The sequence below is a fragment of the Hibiscus syriacus genome, unplaced genomic scaffold (genome assembly GCF_006381635.1).
Source record: "Hibiscus syriacus cultivar Baekdansim isolate YM2019G1 unplaced genomic scaffold, ASM638163v2 tig00109936_pilon, whole genome shotgun sequence".
NCBI classification, from domain to species: Eukaryota; Viridiplantae; Streptophyta; class Magnoliopsida; order Malvales; family Malvaceae; genus Hibiscus; species Hibiscus syriacus.
The window spans coordinates 451,773-473,870 of record NW_024062533.1 but is presented as its reverse complement, the minus strand read 5'-3'; the positions used below and the strand labels follow the sequence as shown (position 1 = coordinate 473,870).

Sequence of the window (22,098 nt, the reverse complement as noted above, 5' to 3'; positions counted from 1 at the left end):
GTCCCCAACTATTTCGTGCGAAAATTTATGCATGTTTTAAATTTTTAGAAAAAGGTAATTTATAATGTAAAATAATTTAAAAATGAGTTCATATTTTATATGGTAAAATTATTTTTTGAATAATCGAAGATAACTACTATATAATATTTATTTGAAGTCATTCTTAATGGCACACATTGCATATAGGGGTAAGCGTTCGACCGAGTTGAATAGAGTAAAAATATTTCGAGTTATTTGAGTTGACGAGTCCTATTTTACAACTCAGATTTGATTTGAAATTTTTTCGAGTCAAGTTGAGTTTATAAAATTCGAGTCGAGTTGATTTTTCGAGTTTATGCTTAAATTTAATTGTAAATATTTATATTATTATTTTATTCCAATTTAAGTGACTTTCTATAACCATATATACAATACAAATATTTTTTTCATATATGATATACATATATCATACAAATCTAAAGAATCGAGTCAAACTTGAAAATAAATCTACTAATTACCAAAAAATTTGAGTTATTCGAGTTGCATTTTACAACTCGATTTGAATTTGAAATTTTTTCGAGTCGAGTTAATGAAATTGTAACTCGAACTCAATTCGAGTAGAGTTTTTTCCGAGTCGAATCTAGTCGAAAAATTCAGCTTTTCGAATCGAGTCGAGTTTTGCTCACCCCTAATTACAGACACAATTGCTTGAATTCGGGACCTCTAAAGAAAATATATTCAAAGATAATTTTCATCATTTGACATTGAATGCTCATATCCCTGATATTCTTTTATTATTGAGGTCGATTAGTTTGTGGGTATGTCTTGTTATATTATATATACAATCCAAGTACATTTTATATTTTGATAAATCTTTTGAATTGATTAATTTAATTGAGTGGTTAGGCTTAAGCAAAAAGAAAAATAATGTATTTATTACTAATTAATATGATATAATAAGACATTAAATATTTTAAATAAAATACAGAAATTAAATTTTAATATTACGGATTTATTAAAAATAGCATACAATGATAATTTAATAATTTAAGGAGGAAGGACGTTTTTTATTACTATAATTAAATTAAAAGATAATATCTATTTAAATATAATTTTTAATCTTTTAACATTAAATATTTATAGTACTCAAATTTAATTTTAAAAATAAAAATAATTATTTTATTATAAAAATCAATTAATTCGTACGTGAAGTAGGCCTTTTATAGGATAAGATGCCCAACTCCAAAATTTTCTACGGCACGATTTAGGACCGCTAATTTTCAAAAGATTCCTACCGTTATTGGTGCCCTTTGTTTGTGGTTTCTCTTTTTTCAAGAATTTGTTTGCCTTAATTAGAAAATAAGTGCTCCAATTATATCATTTTTCTCAAACATGTGTTTATTTGTTTCGAATCATCTAGATACCTTATCTTACAAATGTTATCATTTTAGGTGTTTCGACCGTAACAACCGTTAAAAAATCCAATTAAGTGACATTTGTCACATTTATATATTTTTTTGAAAATTTATTTTAAAAAACATAAAATTAATATTTTAAAAAAACCTTTAAAAAATTTAAAATTTAAAAAATAACCTCAAATTCTTAAATTCTCTTATTATAGTGCCTTTACTCCAATCGCCGATCATCTCCGACCACCCATACGTCATCGATCATACACTAACTGGTCATAACCCTTGCTATTATCTCAAAACCTAAAATTCTCAAATCTCTACACTTCAATCTCTAATCCCTAAAACCTCAAATACCCAATCCCTTAAATTCCTTTGGTCGATCGTGGTAATCAGACGTTTAGCCAGCTATGGCAGCCGTCCGTTTGGTCATTTGATTGGTTGTTTTGCCATGGGAAAGCAAGAGAGGGAGAGGGGGATGTGAGTCGGGGAAGTTTTTTTTAAATATTTTAAAAAAAATAAAAAACTCAAAATTCTATAAACGTGACACATATCACTTAACGAGATTTCTAATAGCCATTACAGCCTAGACACCTAAAGTGGTAATGTTTGTAACGCTAGCCACTTGGATGATTTGAGAAAAAGTTTGGACACCTATTTAAAAAAGTGGGATAGTTTGCGGACTTATTTTATGATTAAGCCAATTTTTATATTGTTTTAGATTTATTTCAAAAGTGTAAAAATATATAAAAAAAATTATTTGTTATATTAATGATTTATAATTCTATAGATTATCCATAAATTAAGTGATCATGCATGGTTGAAAATTAAAAATAAATTCGATTAACTTACTTATAATAAACTAGTAAAATCCGATTCATTGATAAAAATACAAAATTCATATTATTTTAAATAGAAATCTTTATAAAAAATAATTATCATACTTGGTTTAAAATTTGCGTACGATCCTTATCAGAAAAAAAATTCATACTACCCGTTGAATTACCGTTGAATTAGATTCACATATTTGTTTTTTAAATACTACATTTATTATGAAAAAAAAAGTAGACCTTTCAATAATTTTATAATTTTTAAATTTACATATCTTAAACTACAACCCAAAAAAATCTTAAAATGGAAGACTGGTTTTTAAAACATTTTATAACCGCGTGCTCGATGTTTATATATATATATATATATATATACATCGAGCATGTGATTATAAAATGTTTTATTCTATAAATATTTTTTTGTACGCAATATGTCTAATATTTAAATTTATAATGACTTAAATTGTTTTTAGACAAAAAATTTGAGAATGTTTGATTATCCTTCTTTAATTCAACCCCTACTTAATTAAATATTTAATAAATTCTTATATTTTTTAAGTCGAATACTTATTTTAATATGAACTAAAATAATATTAGATCAAAATCTATCAAATTTATAAAATTTTGGGTAAACTACATGGGTGACCACTCAACTATGGTCAATCATTTTGACCACCGATGTTTTAATTTGATCAAACAAACCATCCAACTAACTAAATGCTTTAATCAAGCCACCCGCCGTTAACAGTTAATGGAACAAGTAACGTGGCAGTTAAAACATTTTGGTATAATTACACAATTGGTCCATGTTACTTATATATTCTTTCCATTTGGTCCTCATTTTAATAAATTAAAATAATGACAAATATCATTATTCGATTGGATGACTAAATTTATTTTATTTTTTTAATTTAATAAGTTTATCTTTCCTCCAATAAAATAAACCAACAACGTGTCACCCTCTGATTAAAAGAAAATAAATCAACAATTAAAGGGAGTTAAAAGGATTTGAATCAAAGACCACTTAATTAGGGTAGAAAGCACCAAACCATTGGGCCATGACATCCACTTAGTTACCTTTGTACAACAAATAATATATATTTTGCATCTTAGTAAACTTTTTTTTATACAACAAATAATATAATTAATAAATAAAAATTTAAAATATATTTTACATTAATAAAAAATACAAATATGCAAATAATATTTTATATTAGCAAAAGGTTTACTATTCATATTACATTAATAAAAATATATTAATAAATAGACATAATATTAAATATTAATATGTTTTGTATATTTATATTTTTTAGTAATGTAAAAAATATTCTTAATTTTTTTTTAATTATATTATTTGTTGTATAAAGAAAAACTTACTAAGATACAAAATATATATTATTTGTTGTATAAAGGTAACCAAGTGCATGCCTTTACCTAATGGTTTGGTGTTTTCTAGCCACCCAAATGGTCTATGGTTTGAATCCCTCTAGCCCTTGTTAATTGTTGGTTTATTTTCTTTCGACTAGAGAGTGACATGTGTCACTCTCTGATTAGAGAAAAGTAAATTTATTTAAATTAAAAAATAAAATAAATTTATTTCTCCAATCAAATGATGACACATGTTATTATTTTAATTTATTAAAATAAGGACCAAATTGAAAGAATATATAAGTAACATGGACTAATTGTGAAATTATACCAAAATGTTTATAACTGTCATGTTACATGTTCCGTTAACTGTTAACGGTAGGTGGCTTGATTGAAACATTTAGGTAGTTGGATGGTCTGTTTGATCAAATTAAAACATCGGTAGTCAAAATGATTTTTGACCGTAGTTGAGTGGTCACATGTGTAGTTTACCCTAAAATTTTTACAGGGACCGAGGCTCCTTTGGCCCCCAACATAGCTTTGTCCCTACAAAATTTTTTATAAGTTTATATATTTTAAATTATCATATATTTTAGATATTTTTTATTTTTTATTAATAATATGTTTTCATCCCTTAAAATTTTATATGTTCACCCCTCCTACAAATTTAGAAGTTTGCCCCCAACATAAAATTTTACATCTATCCCCTTCTACGGGATAAAAAAGATGTTAATCTAAAAAATAATATAAATAGATGTTATTTTTGTCTTCTCGATATTAATATTTTTAAAAGATACTAAATAAAAAAATCTTTTTATTTTTTTTATAAATTCTAAATCTAATATTAATTTTAGTGAGAAAGAAGGAAGAGAAAATGAAAAACTCTAATAGAAAGATGAAGAGTAAGCACTTCTACTTAAGTTAAAACATATAACCTAAAATATATAAGGAAAAGAAGATAAATAACTTGATTAATGGAAAAAATATACTTATAAAAAAAAACCCTTTTATTAAGATAATTCATTAACGCATATTTCAAAAGATTGTTTTTTCATGATGGAAGAAACGAACTTAATATAAATATTGAAGAGCTTTTATTATGATAATTCATAAACGCATACTTCATGACAATACTTTCCCATGACAGAGGAAGCGAATTTATTTTAAAATATTGAGTTTTTTTATACTAATATTTAATTAAGGAGGAGACATATAATCTATATATTGTTGTATGTCTCTTTTTCTTAATCACTTAGGCATTGTTGAGAAGGTAAGCATCCACATCTTTGGACCGGTTGGTATAGAAATCGCGGTACTTGACAGGTTTGGGGACGTCGTCGTTTTGCTTCTCATATTCGACGGTCCATTTCACCAAACTTCCCTCCCCCTTGGGGGTGACGCTGAGGGTGGATCACCAAGTCTTGTAAGCATTCCCGATTTCACCGTCCATGAGTTCGTAAACCATAGTTCTGTTTGTTTCATCCTCATTTTCTCGAACTTCCCTAACCGTCTCAAGTTTATCTAAAAGAGAGCAATAAAATGACGGAATTAACCAGAATTGTTATAATTAGAGACGTATGTAAGATTTTATGTGAGTGAATATGAATAGGGGCTAGGGATTACCTCCAGCGACAAAATACCATAGACAGACAGAGCCGAGAGAAGTCCAATCACCCTCGAGAAGTTTAATGTCGGATATAAGTTGGGTGGACATCTTTGGCATCAGGTGAGTTTTGGTCATGAAAGAAGCTGTCAGCTGAGGACTTGACCTCAATTTGGCAATCAATACTCCTGGTCTGAGCCATCGTTTGCTAGTACTTACTAAGTGGAGTTTGGGTGAAAGTTAAGCCTAGGAGAGTGCCTTATATAGAATGGTTAATGCTTCTAAAACCGAGAAAAATAAAGTTTGTATTGGAAATGTCGGATAGACAAGTTGTGGAGAGCTGTCACGATGATGGTTCGATCAATATTATGGACCGATTGTCTAAGCTTTTTCGCCTTCTAACTCTAATTAGATTGTATTATCGCATTATCAACTAATGATTTTAGGTATTTCGTTTTTTAACTCTAATTGAACTGTATTTAATAGTGAATCCAGAAATATTTTCGAGAGTGAACATATATATATTAACAATATAAAGTTTTTATACGTGAGCGACTGAATAAAATTTCAAGGTAAACAAAATAAAAATAGATAGTTATTAAGTGAAAATTCAAATTCTAATATGGACATGTATCTTCAACTTGAAATCACATTTTGGAGAGCATATAAATTTAAATAATTTGAATGAAGAAAATAATTTTAATTTGTATGTGGCTTTGGTTTTTCTCCCACCAAAACATTCACACGTTTGCTTTGAGATGATTTCCAACTCTGGTTTGATTACTCGAAATGGAATGGTTCTATTTAGCATTCCCAAAAGGAGTCTTTAAGATATATCGTGTTAGATTATCAAAATCAATAAATTAATTGATGATAGTGATTATAAAATAATATACGTTTTGAATTTTCTTAGTCATTAACAAGACACATTCAATTACTTACATCTTAAAGATAATAACATTCCATTTAACCACTGAAATTATTTAATGAGTCATTAACAAGTTGATTATTATATATTTTTCTGACATAATGATAAAAAAATACTCTTAAAATTTGGTTAAACAATCACTTTTGACCCGTATTATTTTCTTGGAACCTTTTAGTCTCGACATTTTATTTTGGATAAAATGGTCTCCGGTTAATTGATTAGCAATTAACATTGATTGCTGATGTGACAAGTTTTATATCTCTAAATAATGACGTGATATATGTCACGTGTACATTAGTGATGGCTTGTATAAATGATTACATGACACATGTTACATATCACATGTACATAATCGATGATGTGGCACATGCCATATGTACATAGTAATATCGTGACGTATGTTATGTTATTGCTTTGGACACATAAGTTTATCACGTCAACAACAAACATTAATTATTAATCGATTAAACAATACTTATTCAATTAGAAAGTATTTTATCCAAAATAAAATGTCCGAGCTCTTTGAGTAGGGCTAGTCCGAATCTCTGGTCCCCTCCCCGGTTGAATGGATCAAGTTAATTGAAGTAGCCTTAGAGTAGAGTTGTTTGAGAGTTTATTGTATGGGCCTAATGTTTTGGAGACTTTTTGTTTGGTTTAATGATCTAACAATTGAATTGATTATCAAAGAAGCTGAAGCTGGTGTTTTGACAAGGCCAAGGTTGGGGATAAAGAGCATGCTCATTAATTTGGTGGGTATTCTAATTTCCAAGTTTAAATTGAACAGATTAATCATTGGAATCTAAATTATTGTTTCGTTGATAATTGCAAAATAGATTTAATTTTTTTTATGATGAGGGTTTGTTACAAGAGAAAATAACTTCAGTGACCGAAAATATATTATAATATACGATTTTAACCAATTTTTTTTGGATTTGCCAAAATGACCAACAAATTCGCAACGCGAATTCAAATTTCGCAACCCAGGTTCTAAATTCGCAACACGAAAGTCGAAATTCGCAACGCGATAATTGATTAAAATCGTATATTATAAGACATTTTCGATCATTGAAATTATTTTCTCTTGTTACAATCTGCTTGCTCTCTTGTGTGGTAGATGTTGATTAAGACAATGATTTAACAATTAAATTATTTTTTGTATGTGTTCATTTTTGTGATGCTGAGGTCTGGTACTTGCGACCATTATTCTTCACATCAGCATTGCCATGAAAATGATACAAATGGCCATACTTTGATTAGACTCCCCTTTCATTTTTTTCTTATGTACCTCTCCAAAATAATCACATTTTTCTAAGCATTTCATTGGATAGTTTTATCGTACTGCAACCTTAATATACAGTTAAGGAAAGATCATACCAAAAATGTTAATTTTTTTAACGTTTTCGGTAAAGTATTATATAAAACATTATTTTATCGGAAATGTTAATTTCACTAACTAATTTCTAGTAAAACCCAATATTAATATTTTTGGTAGAAAAAAAATAATATTTTAGGTAGCACTTTACCAGAAATGTTAAACATTTTTGGTAAAAAAATAATGTTTTAGGTAACGCTTTATCGGAAATATAAAAAAATATTAACATTTCCGATAGCGTCTTTCCTTGGCCATATATTAAGGCTGCTACACCTTAGACCTCCCCCATTTCATTGCTTTGTATCTTCGTTCTTTTACAACTGAGAGAGAGGTAAGGATTTCTTTTTCGGAGTTCATGAATTTGAGTGCTAACTTTTGTAACGTGTGAGTGTATTATTAATAAATTAATAAAATTTTGAATAAATAGTATTTTATAATCATTTAAGATATTTAAAAATGTTAGATAAGTATTTAAGAAAATAGTTAATATGAAAGTATAATTTTTTGAATAAATAGTATTTTATAATCATTTTGTCTTCGATTGACCGTTGGAATCATGAGTTTCACCCTAGGGTTCACGAGGTATAAAACGTCGATTTATTTTCGATCGATCATCGATCGTTCATGATTTCATAGGGGTTTTAGTTGTTGGGGGAGATGAGATCGGATGGAGCGTCACCTATGGTAAAGGGTGATAAGGGTTGAAATGAAGATTTTTAAAGTTTTGAGATTATTTCAAAAGCTGTATTTTCTTTTAAAATTATATATTATATATTTTTTATTTTTAAATAAATTTTTTAAAATTACCATATGATACGTGTAACTTAAAAGAAGAAATTAATATCATAGACAGTTCCGTAATTAAAATATATAACGTTAAAGAAATGATAATAATTAATATCGAACTAAAGGCACTCTCAAGTCCCAAATATAATTTTCATTTCGCTTCCCTCGTCTTCTATTCTTTCGCTTCCTTGTCTTTGTTCTTTCTCCTTCCACCAACACCAACATCAACAGGAGGAAAAAAAAAACTGCTTTAGTCTTCCAGATAACGTAGCCGTTAAAGAAAGACTTTTTTATTTTGAAAAAAAAAACAGAGGATTATTTGTTTTCTTATTTTTCAAATGCACGCGAAAAATAGAATTCCAAGTAGCGGTCACAGCACCCCATCACCGCCGTCATCACCACTACGTTCACCGAGATACCGCCACGGAAGGAAGTCGGCCCGGTTCAGCCCGTTCCAACCGGGGCGAACCATTGCCCATCGTCTCGCTTGGTTACTTCTTTCGGTTCTTCTTCGTCGACAAGGGATTTTCCTCTTTGCTCCTCTCATTTACATCTCTGGGATGCTTCTTTACATGGGCACCGTCTCCTTTGATGTCGTTCCCGTTATTAAACACCGACCTGCCCCCGGCTCCGTTTACCGGAGTCCTCAGCTTTATGAGAAGCTTAAAATTGATATGAATGCCGATAATTCCTCTGTTGATGCGGTGAGTAACTTGTTTTTGATCCGTTCCTTTTTACTCAATTCTGACGGCTTCTTTGATCTTATTATTACCGGATGAATTTTATGTAATATTTTCCGTTTTGGGTCGGATTTGTTGGTTGAAGCATTCCAAATTTTGTGTTTTTGTTTGATTTCCCCACCCCCCTTAGTTTGGATTTTGGTGGAATTATCAGCAACTTGGATGATAGATTTAGTTATTTCTTTTCCAATTCTGTTAATGCTTTGAATAGTTCTTCCAATTCTTGCAAGTTTAGACTGCTGAATCAAGGAATCATTTTTAGCATTATTCCCTAGAAATAGAATGCTGAATCAAGGAATCATTGTTAGCATTATTCCTTTTTTTATTTTATTTAAATTTCACTGTTGTTTGCTGAGGAAGTAGACCATTGTGTCTTGCTGTACATGTTTCATTTCCAGCTGTATCAATCTTTAGTGTTGTATCTGGATCTGAAGAACATGGGAAACTACATTGTCTAGCCAGTTGTCTTTTTTATTTTCTTTAGATATTATAGTAAAGATAATTGTTCCAAGGTCCGTTTACTGTGCAAGTGAATTGAAATCAGAAGATTCCTTTGATTGATTATATCTTTTCACAGTGCAGCACTGGTGTTTTATTGATGATTTGCATCTTCTAAATCTAACTTGGTAATTTGATAACAGTCTTTTGCAGAAGAGGAATGTGTATAACTAAACTTTGTGCATCTGTTATTTGCTTGTATCAGTTATGATTCCGTGCAATTGAACTGTCCATTTAACTTATACTGCGATGGTTGCATGGTGAAGGCTTTGTGCATTTTAACTTGATTGTTGCAATTTACATTTGACACTGGTTCATTATTTGTGATTCTAGCTGCCCTAAACTTATTCAATTTGTTGTAGATTTCAACTATTTGGAAAAATTTCTATAAAGGAGGGGAGTGGAGGCCTTGTGTAAATAAGTCATCTGAAGGTATGCAACTATGGGTTATTCTCTTCATTTTATATTAAGAAGGTTATGATTATGTTTCTGTAGCTTCATTGATATTAATTATTACAAGTAATATCCATTTTGATGAATCTCATTGTTGGCATTACTTTTGGCTAATGCTAACAAATTGCTTCCTTTTAATTTATATCTAGCATCTACTTTATTTTTTGGTTTGATGATAATTGTTGCAAGCATCAAAATTTGACCAAGAAATTGGAATAGTAGTAATTTTCTAAATCAATGGTACATGCCAAAAAGGAGTTGGAATTGGACACTTGAAGAGTTAAAATCCTTTACTGGAGCTTCCTGGCCATCCCTTACTTATATAATTTTCAAGCCCATGTATAAATCTAGTTTAGACGTAGAAGAAGTCATTTGTTTAAGTGTCAGACAACTCAATTATTGATTGAGTGGGTTTCCAGGCTGGTAAGTCAATGATCTTGGGAGTACTGAGGATTACCATTGGCTTCTTGTGTTGATGACAGTTTAAATAGTATTGTCATATATGTAACTTGACTAAGTTTTGCAATAACTCTTAGCCATTATGCCAAGGAGATCTTATAGCATTTGAAATGACATTGTTTGTGCTAAAGGTGTGTGAAACTATCCCATACCAACATATGAATTATTCGTTGTTATGATTTCTTTCTCCATAAGTTGAGTCTGCGTAACAACGTTTGAGAGTGCCCTTGAGAGGGAGTGAGTAGATTTGTCAGTCCAACCGTGTCAGAGAATAATTAGAACTTTGGCAAAATCCGAATATGTCTGGAACTCAGGTGCCTCATTAAAACATTCTAGTGTAAATGTTTCTCGTTTAGAGTTTCATGTGCCATTTTTGGTGCTTTGCAGATTTGAGGTATTTGCTTGTTTTCTATGTGCATGTGTGTATGCATTCTCCAAATTATATTCATGAGTATGGTTTTTTGTTGTCGACTATCATCATTTGTTTAAAACTGGGCTTGTTCTGTTAACTACTATAGGCTTGCCTGAATCAAATGGTTACATATATGTTGAAGCTAATGGAGGCTTAAATCAGCAGAGGACATCGGTTGGTTTTATTTCTCAAATTTCTATATTAAGCATTTATGTTTTACCTCCATTTTATAAAGACTTACCTATTTTATGATCTCTACATGGTTGGTTTTTGATACTTTGCAGATATGCAATGCAGTTGCTGTGGCTGGCTATCTTAATGCAACACTTCTAATCCCGAATTTCCATTTTCATAGCATATGGAGAGATCCCAGGTTTTTGATAATCTATTTCCAGTTGTCATGTCATGTTGTTACTATACCATTAAAGAGAAGCAATAAAAGTTTTTGAAAACTTCCTTGAACAATAAATATGATTTCCAATTTTCTTGGTTCATGTACCTCAATTATTAGTTTGCACATAATTTCTTTTGTGCATTACACTTGTTCCTTATAAACATCATGTACTGTGATTATACCAATCAATTTGTTATCATGTCAACTGAAGTCCGTATAACTTTTAACTTTTCCAGCAAATTCAAAGATATCTATGATGAAGATTATTTCATCAGTGCCTTGAAGAATGATGTACGGATTGTTGATAAGATTCCTGAGTACATAATAGAACGATTTGATCACAATTTGACCAATGTTTACAACTTCAGAATTAAAGCATGGTCCTCCATTCAGTATTTTAAGGATGTAGTCCTACCCAAGCTCCTTGAAGAAAAGTGAGTTTGAACTCTTTTGACCCTTTTGTTGCATAATTGTTACGTTTTAAGTTTAGCTTGTTTACTTGAGTGACATGGTGATTCGAAGCATTATTGCTCACGGCAACATTGCATGAAGAAAGAAAGGACCATCTTTTCTTTCAATGCATGCAGCATAGATCAGCATATTTACACCAATTTACTCTGTCTAGTTGTCTTTATCTATTCATAAACACTGTTTGTAATTGTCTTAATTTAAGCTACTTGCTTTCTGATTGAGTGACTCAGGGTTATAAGGATTTCTCCGTTTGCAAATCGCTTATCATTTGATGCTCCTCCAGCTGTTCAAAGACTCAGGTGCTTGGCAAATTATGAAGCTTTACGGTTTTCAAGTCCAATACTAAACCTTGGGGAAACTTTGGTTGCAAGGATGAAAGAGCTAAGTGCAAAAAATGGTGGCAAATATGTTTCTGTACATCTTCGTTTTGAGGAGGTTAGTATCATGATTGTCCTTCTAACATAAAAAGTTACTACTATGACTTAGTTGCCATGGTTTTTCCACCGTTAAAAACTAGTAGTTTATTGACTCCATTTTTGTAAGAAGTATATAACAATCTTAATGTGCAGGATATGGTTGCCTTCTCTTGTTGCATATTTGATGGTGGGGAGCAGGAAAAGGAAGACATGATGAAAGCAAGGGAAAGAGGCTGGAAAGGGAAGTTTACAAAACCTGGTCGAGTTATACGCCCTGGAGCAATCAGGATTAATGGGAAATGTCCACTTACGCCTTTAGAGGTATTCTTGGTTTCACTTTTTTTTTGTTTGCTAAAGTAGCTGTCAATTGAAAATTGAACTGGACCTATCTCTACAAGTTGATTTAATTATTGATATCCATAAAGGAAAAGGTCATTGTTGTTAGATTGGGATGGTACTCAGAGATTAGTGTAGGTAAAAGAACATCTTTATGAATGTGTTTATCGGTTTTCTTGATTAGTTTATTATCTATTGTCTTGTTTGCTGATGGTATCAGAGGCTTTCAAAATATTTATATTACCTGATGAAATGATGAAATTTCTCTATTCAATATCATATAGCACCAAATGAAACTGGAATTTTTAGACTGCTTTGCAATAAGTTTATATAGCATGTGTTACCTGGCAAAAAGAATTAATTTTATTGTAATTATGGAACTGTTTTTCTGTTTCAGTGATTATTTGTTGTTATGTTCCTTTACCTGGTCATAATCTATTATTTGTACTAATTGATTCAAAATAGTAGAGACTCAATTTACCCAAATATAGTGACTCAATCAGCATTCTGGTATCTTTCAAGGACTGACCTCCGAATATGACAACTCTTTTATGAATTCTGCTGCTGCTTGAAATAATGGAATCTTAAGAAAGATGACTTACTGTTGCTTTTGGACTTACCTTTTGGAATTTCTTTGGCTATTAGACGGTTTAGTTAGTATGTTGCTCGGCCTTAATAAAGTTGGCATATTAAAGTTACATATTAAAACAAATATCGACATGACATGGTAAACGTTGCTACTGTTTTGATTATGATGTTCTTGTGTTAATTATTGTCAAGGAGAAAATATATGTAAGGACACAGTATTGTTTCTCATATCTATTATAACTGTTTTTTTTGCACCTATCAGGTTGGATTGATGCTTAGAGGAATGGGGTTTGATAACAGTACATATATCTTTTTGGCATCTGGAAAAATATACAATGCCGAGAAAACAATGGCCCCATTATTAGAAATGTTTCCCAACTTGCAAACAAAAGAGATGTTGGTGACCGAGGAGGAACTTGCACCATATAAGGTTGGAATATATAAGATTTCACCGTCTTCAATATATATATATATACACTGTCATAAGTTCTCTTTAACTTGGATGACTGCTTTCAGTACTTCTCGTCCAGGATGGCTGCCGTAGATTATACTGTTTGCCTTCATAGTGAGGTATTCGTGACTACTCAAGGTGGGAATTTTCCTCATTTTCTGATGGGCCACAGGAGATACTTGAATGGAGGACACTCCAAAACAATTCGACCAGACAAGCGGAAGTTGGCATTACTGTTTGATAATCCTAATATTGGGTATGCATTTATATTATTTCTGAATCAATCCATACTTTTAGTTACCTGTTTTTATTTGGACCAAAATGATTGATATAGTGGGCCAAAAAAGAAGCGTTAAAATGATTGAAAGATATGTAATCACTATTAAGATTCGGGTCAAGGCAGGGATTAGTTTCTCCTACGTTTATTGGCTTATGTAGTGTAGAAAGAAAAATTCTTAGCAGTACCACTGACGTTTGCAAGTATTGGAAATATTGGCAGTTAGATAAGCATGAAGAAATACATATTGAAACAACTTTCTTATCTGCTAGTCTTGCAGTTTCTTACTTGTAATAAGAATTGCTGGATTCACTTCACTTTCCTTTTTATTCCAGGTGGAAAAGTTTTAAGAGACAAATGCTGAATATGCGGTCTCATAGTGACTCAAAGGGATTTGAGCTGAAAAGGCCAAGTGATTCGATATATACTTTTCCATGCCCTGATTGCATGTGTCATACAAACAAATCAGCCGCCTCAAGATCATCATCAGCAACGTGATCAACTTGGAGAGGGATTTTGATGAGCATTTCTTGTACCTGTGTAATTTAGAGAGCACAACTTGCTGTTGACCCTGCTTTTTGTGTCTGGCTTTTTAATTTTGTTTTCCTCTTCATGTTGCAAGAGGGCACACAATTGGGTTTTGGGAGCTTTGATGATTTTATTTTTCAGAGGTCACATTGATCTATCGATCTAATTACTTCACCAGGATTGGGGAGTTGCATCTTTTTTGTATATGATGCCAGAGAACAGGAGATCAACAATTTTTCTACGAGAGGTAATCCCATCATTAAACGGAGAGATCGTTTCTCGATTGCAGTTACAGCTGCTGTATCTAATAAGGCAGTCGGTATAACACATTGTATTCCTTCACACCCTGGTTTTGTTAATTGTTTGTAAATTAGTTGCGTTTTGAAGTGTTTAGACAAAGGAATTTGGTGTACATTTTGTCAGAAATCAGGGTCCTTATTTTTCATGTATAACTCATTTAGATTCCAAGAATTTCGTTTTGTTAGCAGCAATTCTTGCTGGATATACAATCCTTTAATCATTTTTAGTCATTGGTCTGTTTCAGACATTTGTCTAACATATGTATGTCTTACAACACAGCAGTTTTTCAAGGGTTTTTGCTTAATCTTGTCTACAAATGTTGCAGTCTTTTTCCTCTTCTTGTTGTACAACTTTTCTAGGAATGTAATTAGAGCCGATAATTTCAGATGGACATTATGTAATTTTGTAGTTTAATATCTAATCTCTCTCCCAATATACATACACACATGCACGTGAGCATTGCATGCTATAAATTAAGTGTAATACACAGCAACAGCAACAACAGGAATAATATGAACTTTAAGATAACTGAAAATACAGGTTACGGCCTGAGATATCAGCTACGGAGAAAGGTTTTCTTCAAAATTTTAAACATTGAAGTTTGTTCTTTATTGAAGGATGGAGTTACACCACTCCTATTACGCATTTAAATTCTTTGTTTTACATTTTCATGAGCAAATTTAAAGCTTATAAATACCCATTTTTATGGCTAAAGCTAATGAATACAAGAGGTGAAAGAGTTTTGGGCCTTGAGTTGTGTTTGAAAATGTAACACCGTAAACCCGAATGAGCCTAAATTTTCACGTTTAGCCGTCAAGGCAACCCTTGATTTTCAAAACATGTTCATTTTCTTTTCGAAACATACACTATGGTATCAAAATAGATATTCATGACAGTTATAAAAACATTTTATAAATCAGAGCTCCGTGACACATTATTTAAAACCAAATAGTACAAACTTAGAGTTATAAATCTGAGTACAATAATAAGGGTCCTATGAATACATATGCCCACTAAAACTACTATACAATACTCTGGAAGAGGTGTTGGAAGTCCTGCTGCGACAATGTTCCACGAACGGCTCAAGCTAATGACATGAAAACGGAAAATATTCGAACGCTAAGCTTACAAAACCCATCGGTATAATCACTAATCTAGAGCATCATTATGAGTCTAAACATAAGTATTCTATAGACATGATATTAAGTATAGGTACATGCATGATCTTAATCAAGTGATACCTACTTAAGGTTTAACTATTCTATCGATGAAGTAGGGGTTTCATGATTCCCTTAATCCTCTGCTAAAGGTCTCGCCATGAGTACATCTCTATTGGGTCTCTACCCAAACTGACTATAACTTTTGTGCATTCTCTAAATGTGATACATTACACAATGATATGCATTATCTGAATGCAACATTGACACTAAGGTATTAGTATCTGGTCTCACATAACATTAGATACTAGCCTGTTGGGAAAGGGTACTGATATCACATAGCATCAGTAAAATCCTCTTTAAGATGCTGAATGATCTCCTAGTATCACATAATGCCAGTTAGACCTTAGAGGGGGAATTCTGGTATCACATAGCATCGGTAATTCCCTCTCAACTGAAGCATTGACTTGGTATCACATAACATCAAGCCAAACTTTTTTTTGATAATTGTTGTATTGGACTGATACAACTACACCTGCATGACTGAGGGTCCTAAGACCGCATAACTAACAATGCCCCTAAGGAAACTAAGGTAGCATGGTTACACCCTAACATAACTAGACACACTAAAGTAAGGACATCCTCTCACTAGTTGGTATATCGCTCGTTCTCTTATCTAGATTGTTATGCAAGGGTTTATTAGTCTGTTACTTCTATTAGTTTATTAAGTTGCTCTATTATGGTCATTTGTTACTTATGTTCATTTTAGTCACTTTAGCCTATAAAGAGGTCTCTATGCATTTCATGATTTTATGATGATTACTACGTTTAATGTTCGCTGGCTGAAATACTAACTAGCTCTATACCTGACTTGGGTTCATTACTAGGTAGCGATGCTCTAATCACCGTTATCGCACTTCCATCAATTCATCCTTGAATTAGAGATTCTTAATTTATCGACTTTCTCATAGTATTTGATTTCTTTTATTTCATGATATTATTAGTTTATTGTATTGCTTGCTGGTACATTCTCTGCAACGATCCCTCGTTCTTAATTATTCGATATGTGCTCGATTGAAGATACTTGGATGTATTATGCCTAACATAGTTACTTCGGCCACACCCCACTTCTAAGCATGTTTCTAGACCCTTTTGGCCATTTAAGTCCCTTACAAGCTAAGCCCCATCATTATGGGTCATCTTTAACTCTTACAGGCTTTAAAGAAGTCGAATTGAACCATTCAAAATGAGTAGTATTGATACCCTACATGTAGTATAAAATCGATATCCCTATGAGTATCTGTACCAAAAATGGCTACGGGATTATAGAAATTACCTCAGTATCGATATTGTTACCATTAGTATCGGTATCAGGGATAAAATATCGATACTTCTCCTTAGAGTATTGATACTCCTTATGTATTTTACTCAGAAATCATTCAAATTCATCTAGTATCGATATTGCTCTTCTAGTATCGATACTCGAGCCTAGAAATATATTGTTTAAGCTCAGGAAACACCCAAAAATCATCCCAAAGATCTTAGTTTGGTTTCTAATCATGTGATAAGCTTTAGAAGGTTACTTAGGGTCTTAAAGTGGCATAAAAACACATGTTTTACATCTAAAATGTTATTCAATCATGAAATTAAACATAAATGCTTAAATGCTCAAATGCTCAAATCGTAACAAATCTTCATGCTTATGAAAGTCTTAACACACCAAAGGATTAGAAATACATTACATTGGTTAAATAATCCAAAAATGAAGCTCATTTCTTCAACTACTCTTTCTTTATGTACTCTATTTGCATTTGAGCACACCAAACCCACTTCCTCTAGCCAACAAGAAACCCAAAGATTTTCTTAGCACAAAGAAGGTTTTAGAAATGATTAAGGATGAATTTCAAGTCTAATAAAGTGAAGAAGAAAGTTTATTACGTTTTGTTAGGAATTTAGGAGCAGCAAAATAACCAAAGCGATATCAACAAAAATAAGACATGCATAAGAGACGGGATTTAACGTGGTTCGACCTTGGCTACCTCTATGGGTGAGATGAAAAACAATCCACTATAAACATAGAGAACATGAAGAGTATAAATACATGATATCACATGTATCCCAAAACATAATATAGATACCAAAACCCAATATATCCTAAAATACTATTCTAACATCCCTACAAAACTATCTCTGCAACATAAACCCCAAAAGTTATAGAGTTCCTAAAATGTTATATCTCTCTAAAATAATTCTCTCTCATGTTACCCTAAAGGTTAAGACATAATCCCTATTTATAGAGTAAATACTTGGTCACCAATAATTCTTATTCTATAAGAATTCTTGCCTAAAATAAATATTTACTTTATTAAATAAAGTCAATTACCAAGAAATCTTCAACCACTAGAAATATGATAAAATATAACTTCATTATCAATTATAATTTAGGTAAAAAAATGTAAGAAATCTCCCCATTGACTGTAATTTCATCAGAAATTGGTCTTCAAGTCTTCAACAACTTCAATCTTTGTGTAAGTCGTATATCCGTTGAAGCAACACTATCAAATCTTCAATAACTTCAATTCTTACCCAATATACATTGAAGTATCACTGAATCAATCGTCCATGCAACTGAAAACTCATTGTAGCAAATTTATGTTTCATTCTCCAAAATCACTAACAAAATATGCTGCAACAAATTCCTTCAAAATTCCGTAGCCTGAACCATAGTTCATGATACCGCTTGTTAGGAATTTGAGAGTGGAAAATAAAAAAAAACAATATCAACAAAAATAAGACATGCACAAGAGAATAAATTTAATGTGGTTAGGACTTTCCTACCTTCACGGGCGAGATGAACAACAATCCACTATAAATGTAGAGAACACGAATAGTATAAATACATGATATCACATGTATTCTAAAACCCTAATATAGATACCAAAACCATATATATCCCAAAATTCTCTTCTAACATCCCTACAAAACTATTTCTACAACATAAACCTAAAAAGTTGTAGAGATCCCAAAAGGATTACATTCCTCCAGAATAATTCTCTCTCACGTTACCCAAAATGCTAAGACATAATATCTATTTATAGAGTCAAATACTTGGTCACCAAGAATTGTTATGGTATAAGAATTATTGCCTAAAATAAATATTTACTTTATTAAATAAATTCGATTACCAAGAAATCTTCAACCATTAGAATTATAATAAAATCTATCTTAATTATCAATTATAATTTAGATTAAAATATAACACCTTCCACTAGAGCAATGAAGCTTGGAGGAAAATGAGAAGAAGAGAAAAGAAGAAGACAAAGAGAATGGTTTTAGCCAACAAAACCCATACCCAAAATATAACAAAACCCCTAATATCAACCTTATTTTTCTTCAATGGGATAATTAATCCTTTGGTTATTCATCATCTTTAAACTATTTTAAAACCTTTTTTTATTGCTAATTGGACCCAATTCCAACCCAGTTAAGCCCAATTTGATTTAACGACTTTAATCATTAAATTCACAAGGTCCACATGCCTCACGAGTAAACACAAAACTACTATATCAAAATTTGGGGTGTTACAAAAATGTATGTACAAATCATAGACATAAACATTTATATATCACACGATGAGGAGGTGAAAGTCATTAATCTTTTATTGAAAAAGAAAAGAAAAAAAATTAAAATTTATAAGTGTTGATATAAAGCCTTGAATCTCGGGTTAGTAGTTTCAGGTTAACTCAAGTGGGTTTAGATAAATCCATTACTATTATAAGAAGAATTGGACCAAGTTAACCCTGAGTTGGGCTTATATTTGGCCTAACATGTGTTTAAAAGGGTATTTTTATGTGGTGACCAAAATAAAGAGGACCAAAGAATCAACTTACCCTTAAACTTTTTCAAATGCTGATTTTTTAATGAAGGATGATGTCAACGGGGGGAAAGTTCTCATATCTCATTTTCCTCAATCACTTTGTTTTATTCTTCATCTATTCTAACTCTATTTTCCTTAGCATCTTAGGAATGATAGGAGCTTTATTCCATTGCAAGCCTTGCCTAACAACACCAAGGTAAGAACCTTAATCTCCTCATTCCAAGCTTCATTTCAACCCCTCTTTGGTAAGTTATGGTTATGATGACCAAATATGGGTTTTGTGGGGGGTTTATGAGAACCTTAGTTGTTCAGCTCATTTTTTAAGGGACTTAAGAAATATTTTAAACCTTTTTCTAAACTTCCCAAAAACATTAGTAACACTTATGCTTGGTTTTTTCTAGTGAAAGAAGTTAGAGAAAGCTCCAAGGCTGGGGGGAAATGAGAAGTTAGTGCTTGATTAATCCTTGGGTGTTTCTAACAGTCTATACATTCAAGGTAACTCAATTCTAACTCAACTCTACTACATTGTAGTTCACTAGGTGAGTTTGATACCAAGGGAATAGTATTGGTACTCTCTAATAGGGGTATCAATACTTAGGTATTTTTCAAAACATCAAAGTTAAATATGGTATAGATACTCAATACTCAAGAAAGTACCAATACTATATACTAGAAGTATCGATACTCAAACTAGAGTATATATACCATTTCTTTGTTATCAACCTTCAATAAGTTAGTAATATCGATACCTAGAGGTCAGTACCGATATAGAGGGGCTTAGTATCGATACCTACTAGTAGTTTTGATTAAGAAACCCAAAGATTTTAAGGAATAGTTTTGAGGGACCCAATTACACCAAAATACCTTGAAATAAAACTACAAGTGAGAATAATAATAAAATCAGAACAACTATAAAAAATAACAGCTAAGATGCCATAAAACACTACAAGAAAATATACCTTTAATGACACATGCTAATTTATGACTTTCAAAAAATGTATGTCATAAAAAATGTCATGTTTTTTAAAATTTGAACGATTTATGACTTACAATAATGTTTGTCATATTTAATAGTCATAATCCAAAAAGTTTCCAAAAATACGGAGTACAGTTTTAATTGTGTTTCATCTGTAAAAGTCATATTTTAATTTTTCCCCATTAATTTCATCTTTACCGCTTCTTCTCCCTCGATAGTTCACGCCGCATGTTTTTCCATTTTTCTCTTTTTCCCTTTTTCTCTTTGCAACCTCCCACTGGTTTGGCCTTCACCACAACGCAGAGACGAGGGAGTCAAAATTCAAGGGTTTAAATTCAAGGGTTTCCACAGGTATTCCTCGTTCTCTATTCCACCATTCAATTGTAAACCACTTTATTTCGTCCCAAATCACTCGTTTGCTAACGGGGAAAAAGAAAAAAAAAATAAATCGCCAAGCTCGATTTCCCTGTTTCCATGGAGATCTAGGGTTTCCAATTGTTTCCCAGTTACAAATTGAATTACCTTGTTCACATTTTCAATTACTTACTATAAGTAAGTTTCTGAGCTCATATATGTTGGTTGTATTCTTTTAAAGCTCATTACATTTGATATGCGCGGAGACTTTGTTTAAGATGCATTTGGTTATGCGAAGAAAAGAAGATGGAGTCAGTTGTTGTTGGAGATGTAGCGTGTTTGGAACCGGAGCTATCGCAACTCCTGGAGATGTCTCATTTTGTTCTCAAATCCAATCCCGAATTCACGCACAAGCTTTTTGAGCAGTGGCTTTCGCTTCCCGATGCTTACAAGCTGGTACTTTTGGTTATCTAGTTTTGAGCGGTGGATTTAATCAATCCATATTTTTATACTTTTCATCCATATATATTTTTATACTTATTGACTCACGAGCTTATTTCGTGAAAAATATCGCAAGGTTCTTTCACTAGGGTTCCTAACTTTCCCTGATTTTTTCTTTCTTTCTGGAATCATTGATGCAGAAGGTAATTTTGTACTCTAACCATCGTTTCTGTGTTCAAATTCTATTTAATTTTAATTTCCGGAGCCGTCTGATTTATTTTCCATGAAAATGATGGGAAAATTAGTATTTATGATTTCTTTAATTTAATTTGTTCAGTTCCAGTCATTTATCTCACCGTATTTGTTGTCTTAGCATCTAAGAAGAGGTTTTAGAACATATCTATGATTTGTATATTTTTATTGTGATTTGGTTGCTGGTTGGTTTCATTTTTTCTTGATGTAGATCCAGCAGTTGTAATTTTGATTTTAACTCCCCTTCTTTTCAAAGACCTCGAAAACATCGTGCACTAAGATGCGATTGATAATTTTCTTTTTATTGTGTGATGGATCAAAATATAAATAATGAGAGATGTAATTCATTTAGAGAAAGTATCTTCTTCTGGAGAGTGTTTATGGAATGACCTCAATTCTATATTTCAAATAGCTGGGAAGATCCCTTTGTCTTGTCAGTTATC

At 31.7% G+C, this 22,098-nt stretch overlaps 2 protein-coding genes across 2 annotated transcripts; one reads left to right on the top strand and one right to left on the bottom strand.

The window, feature by feature from the left end:
• Window positions 1–4,838: 4,838 nt before the first annotated feature.
• On the bottom strand, window positions 4,839–5,391 carry LOC120210790 (MLP-like protein 165). The gene is made up of 3 exons (XM_039209464.1): window positions 5,299–5,391; window positions 5,049–5,107; window positions 4,839–4,986 (listed from the first exon to the last, which is right to left on the bottom strand). Exons 1-3 carry the CDS (start codon window positions 5,389–5,391, stop codon window positions 4,839–4,841), a joined length of 300 nt encoding a protein of 99 aa, XP_039065395.1.
• A 3,147-nt stretch (window positions 5,392–8,538) lies between these two features.
• On the top strand, window positions 8,539–14,852 carry LOC120210826 (protein ESMERALDA 1-like). Its single transcript, XM_039209488.1, has 10 exons — window positions 8,539–8,979; window positions 9,876–9,945; window positions 10,944–11,011; window positions 11,122–11,210; window positions 11,468–11,665; window positions 11,933–12,137; window positions 12,272–12,439; window positions 13,305–13,472; window positions 13,559–13,749; window positions 14,106–14,852. Exons 1-10 carry the CDS (start codon window positions 8,614–8,616, stop codon window positions 14,266–14,268), a joined length of 1,686 nt encoding a protein of 561 aa, XP_039065419.1. The 5' UTR covers window positions 8,539–8,613; the 3' UTR covers window positions 14,269–14,852.
• The last annotated feature ends 7,246 nt before the right edge of the window (window positions 14,853–22,098 follow it).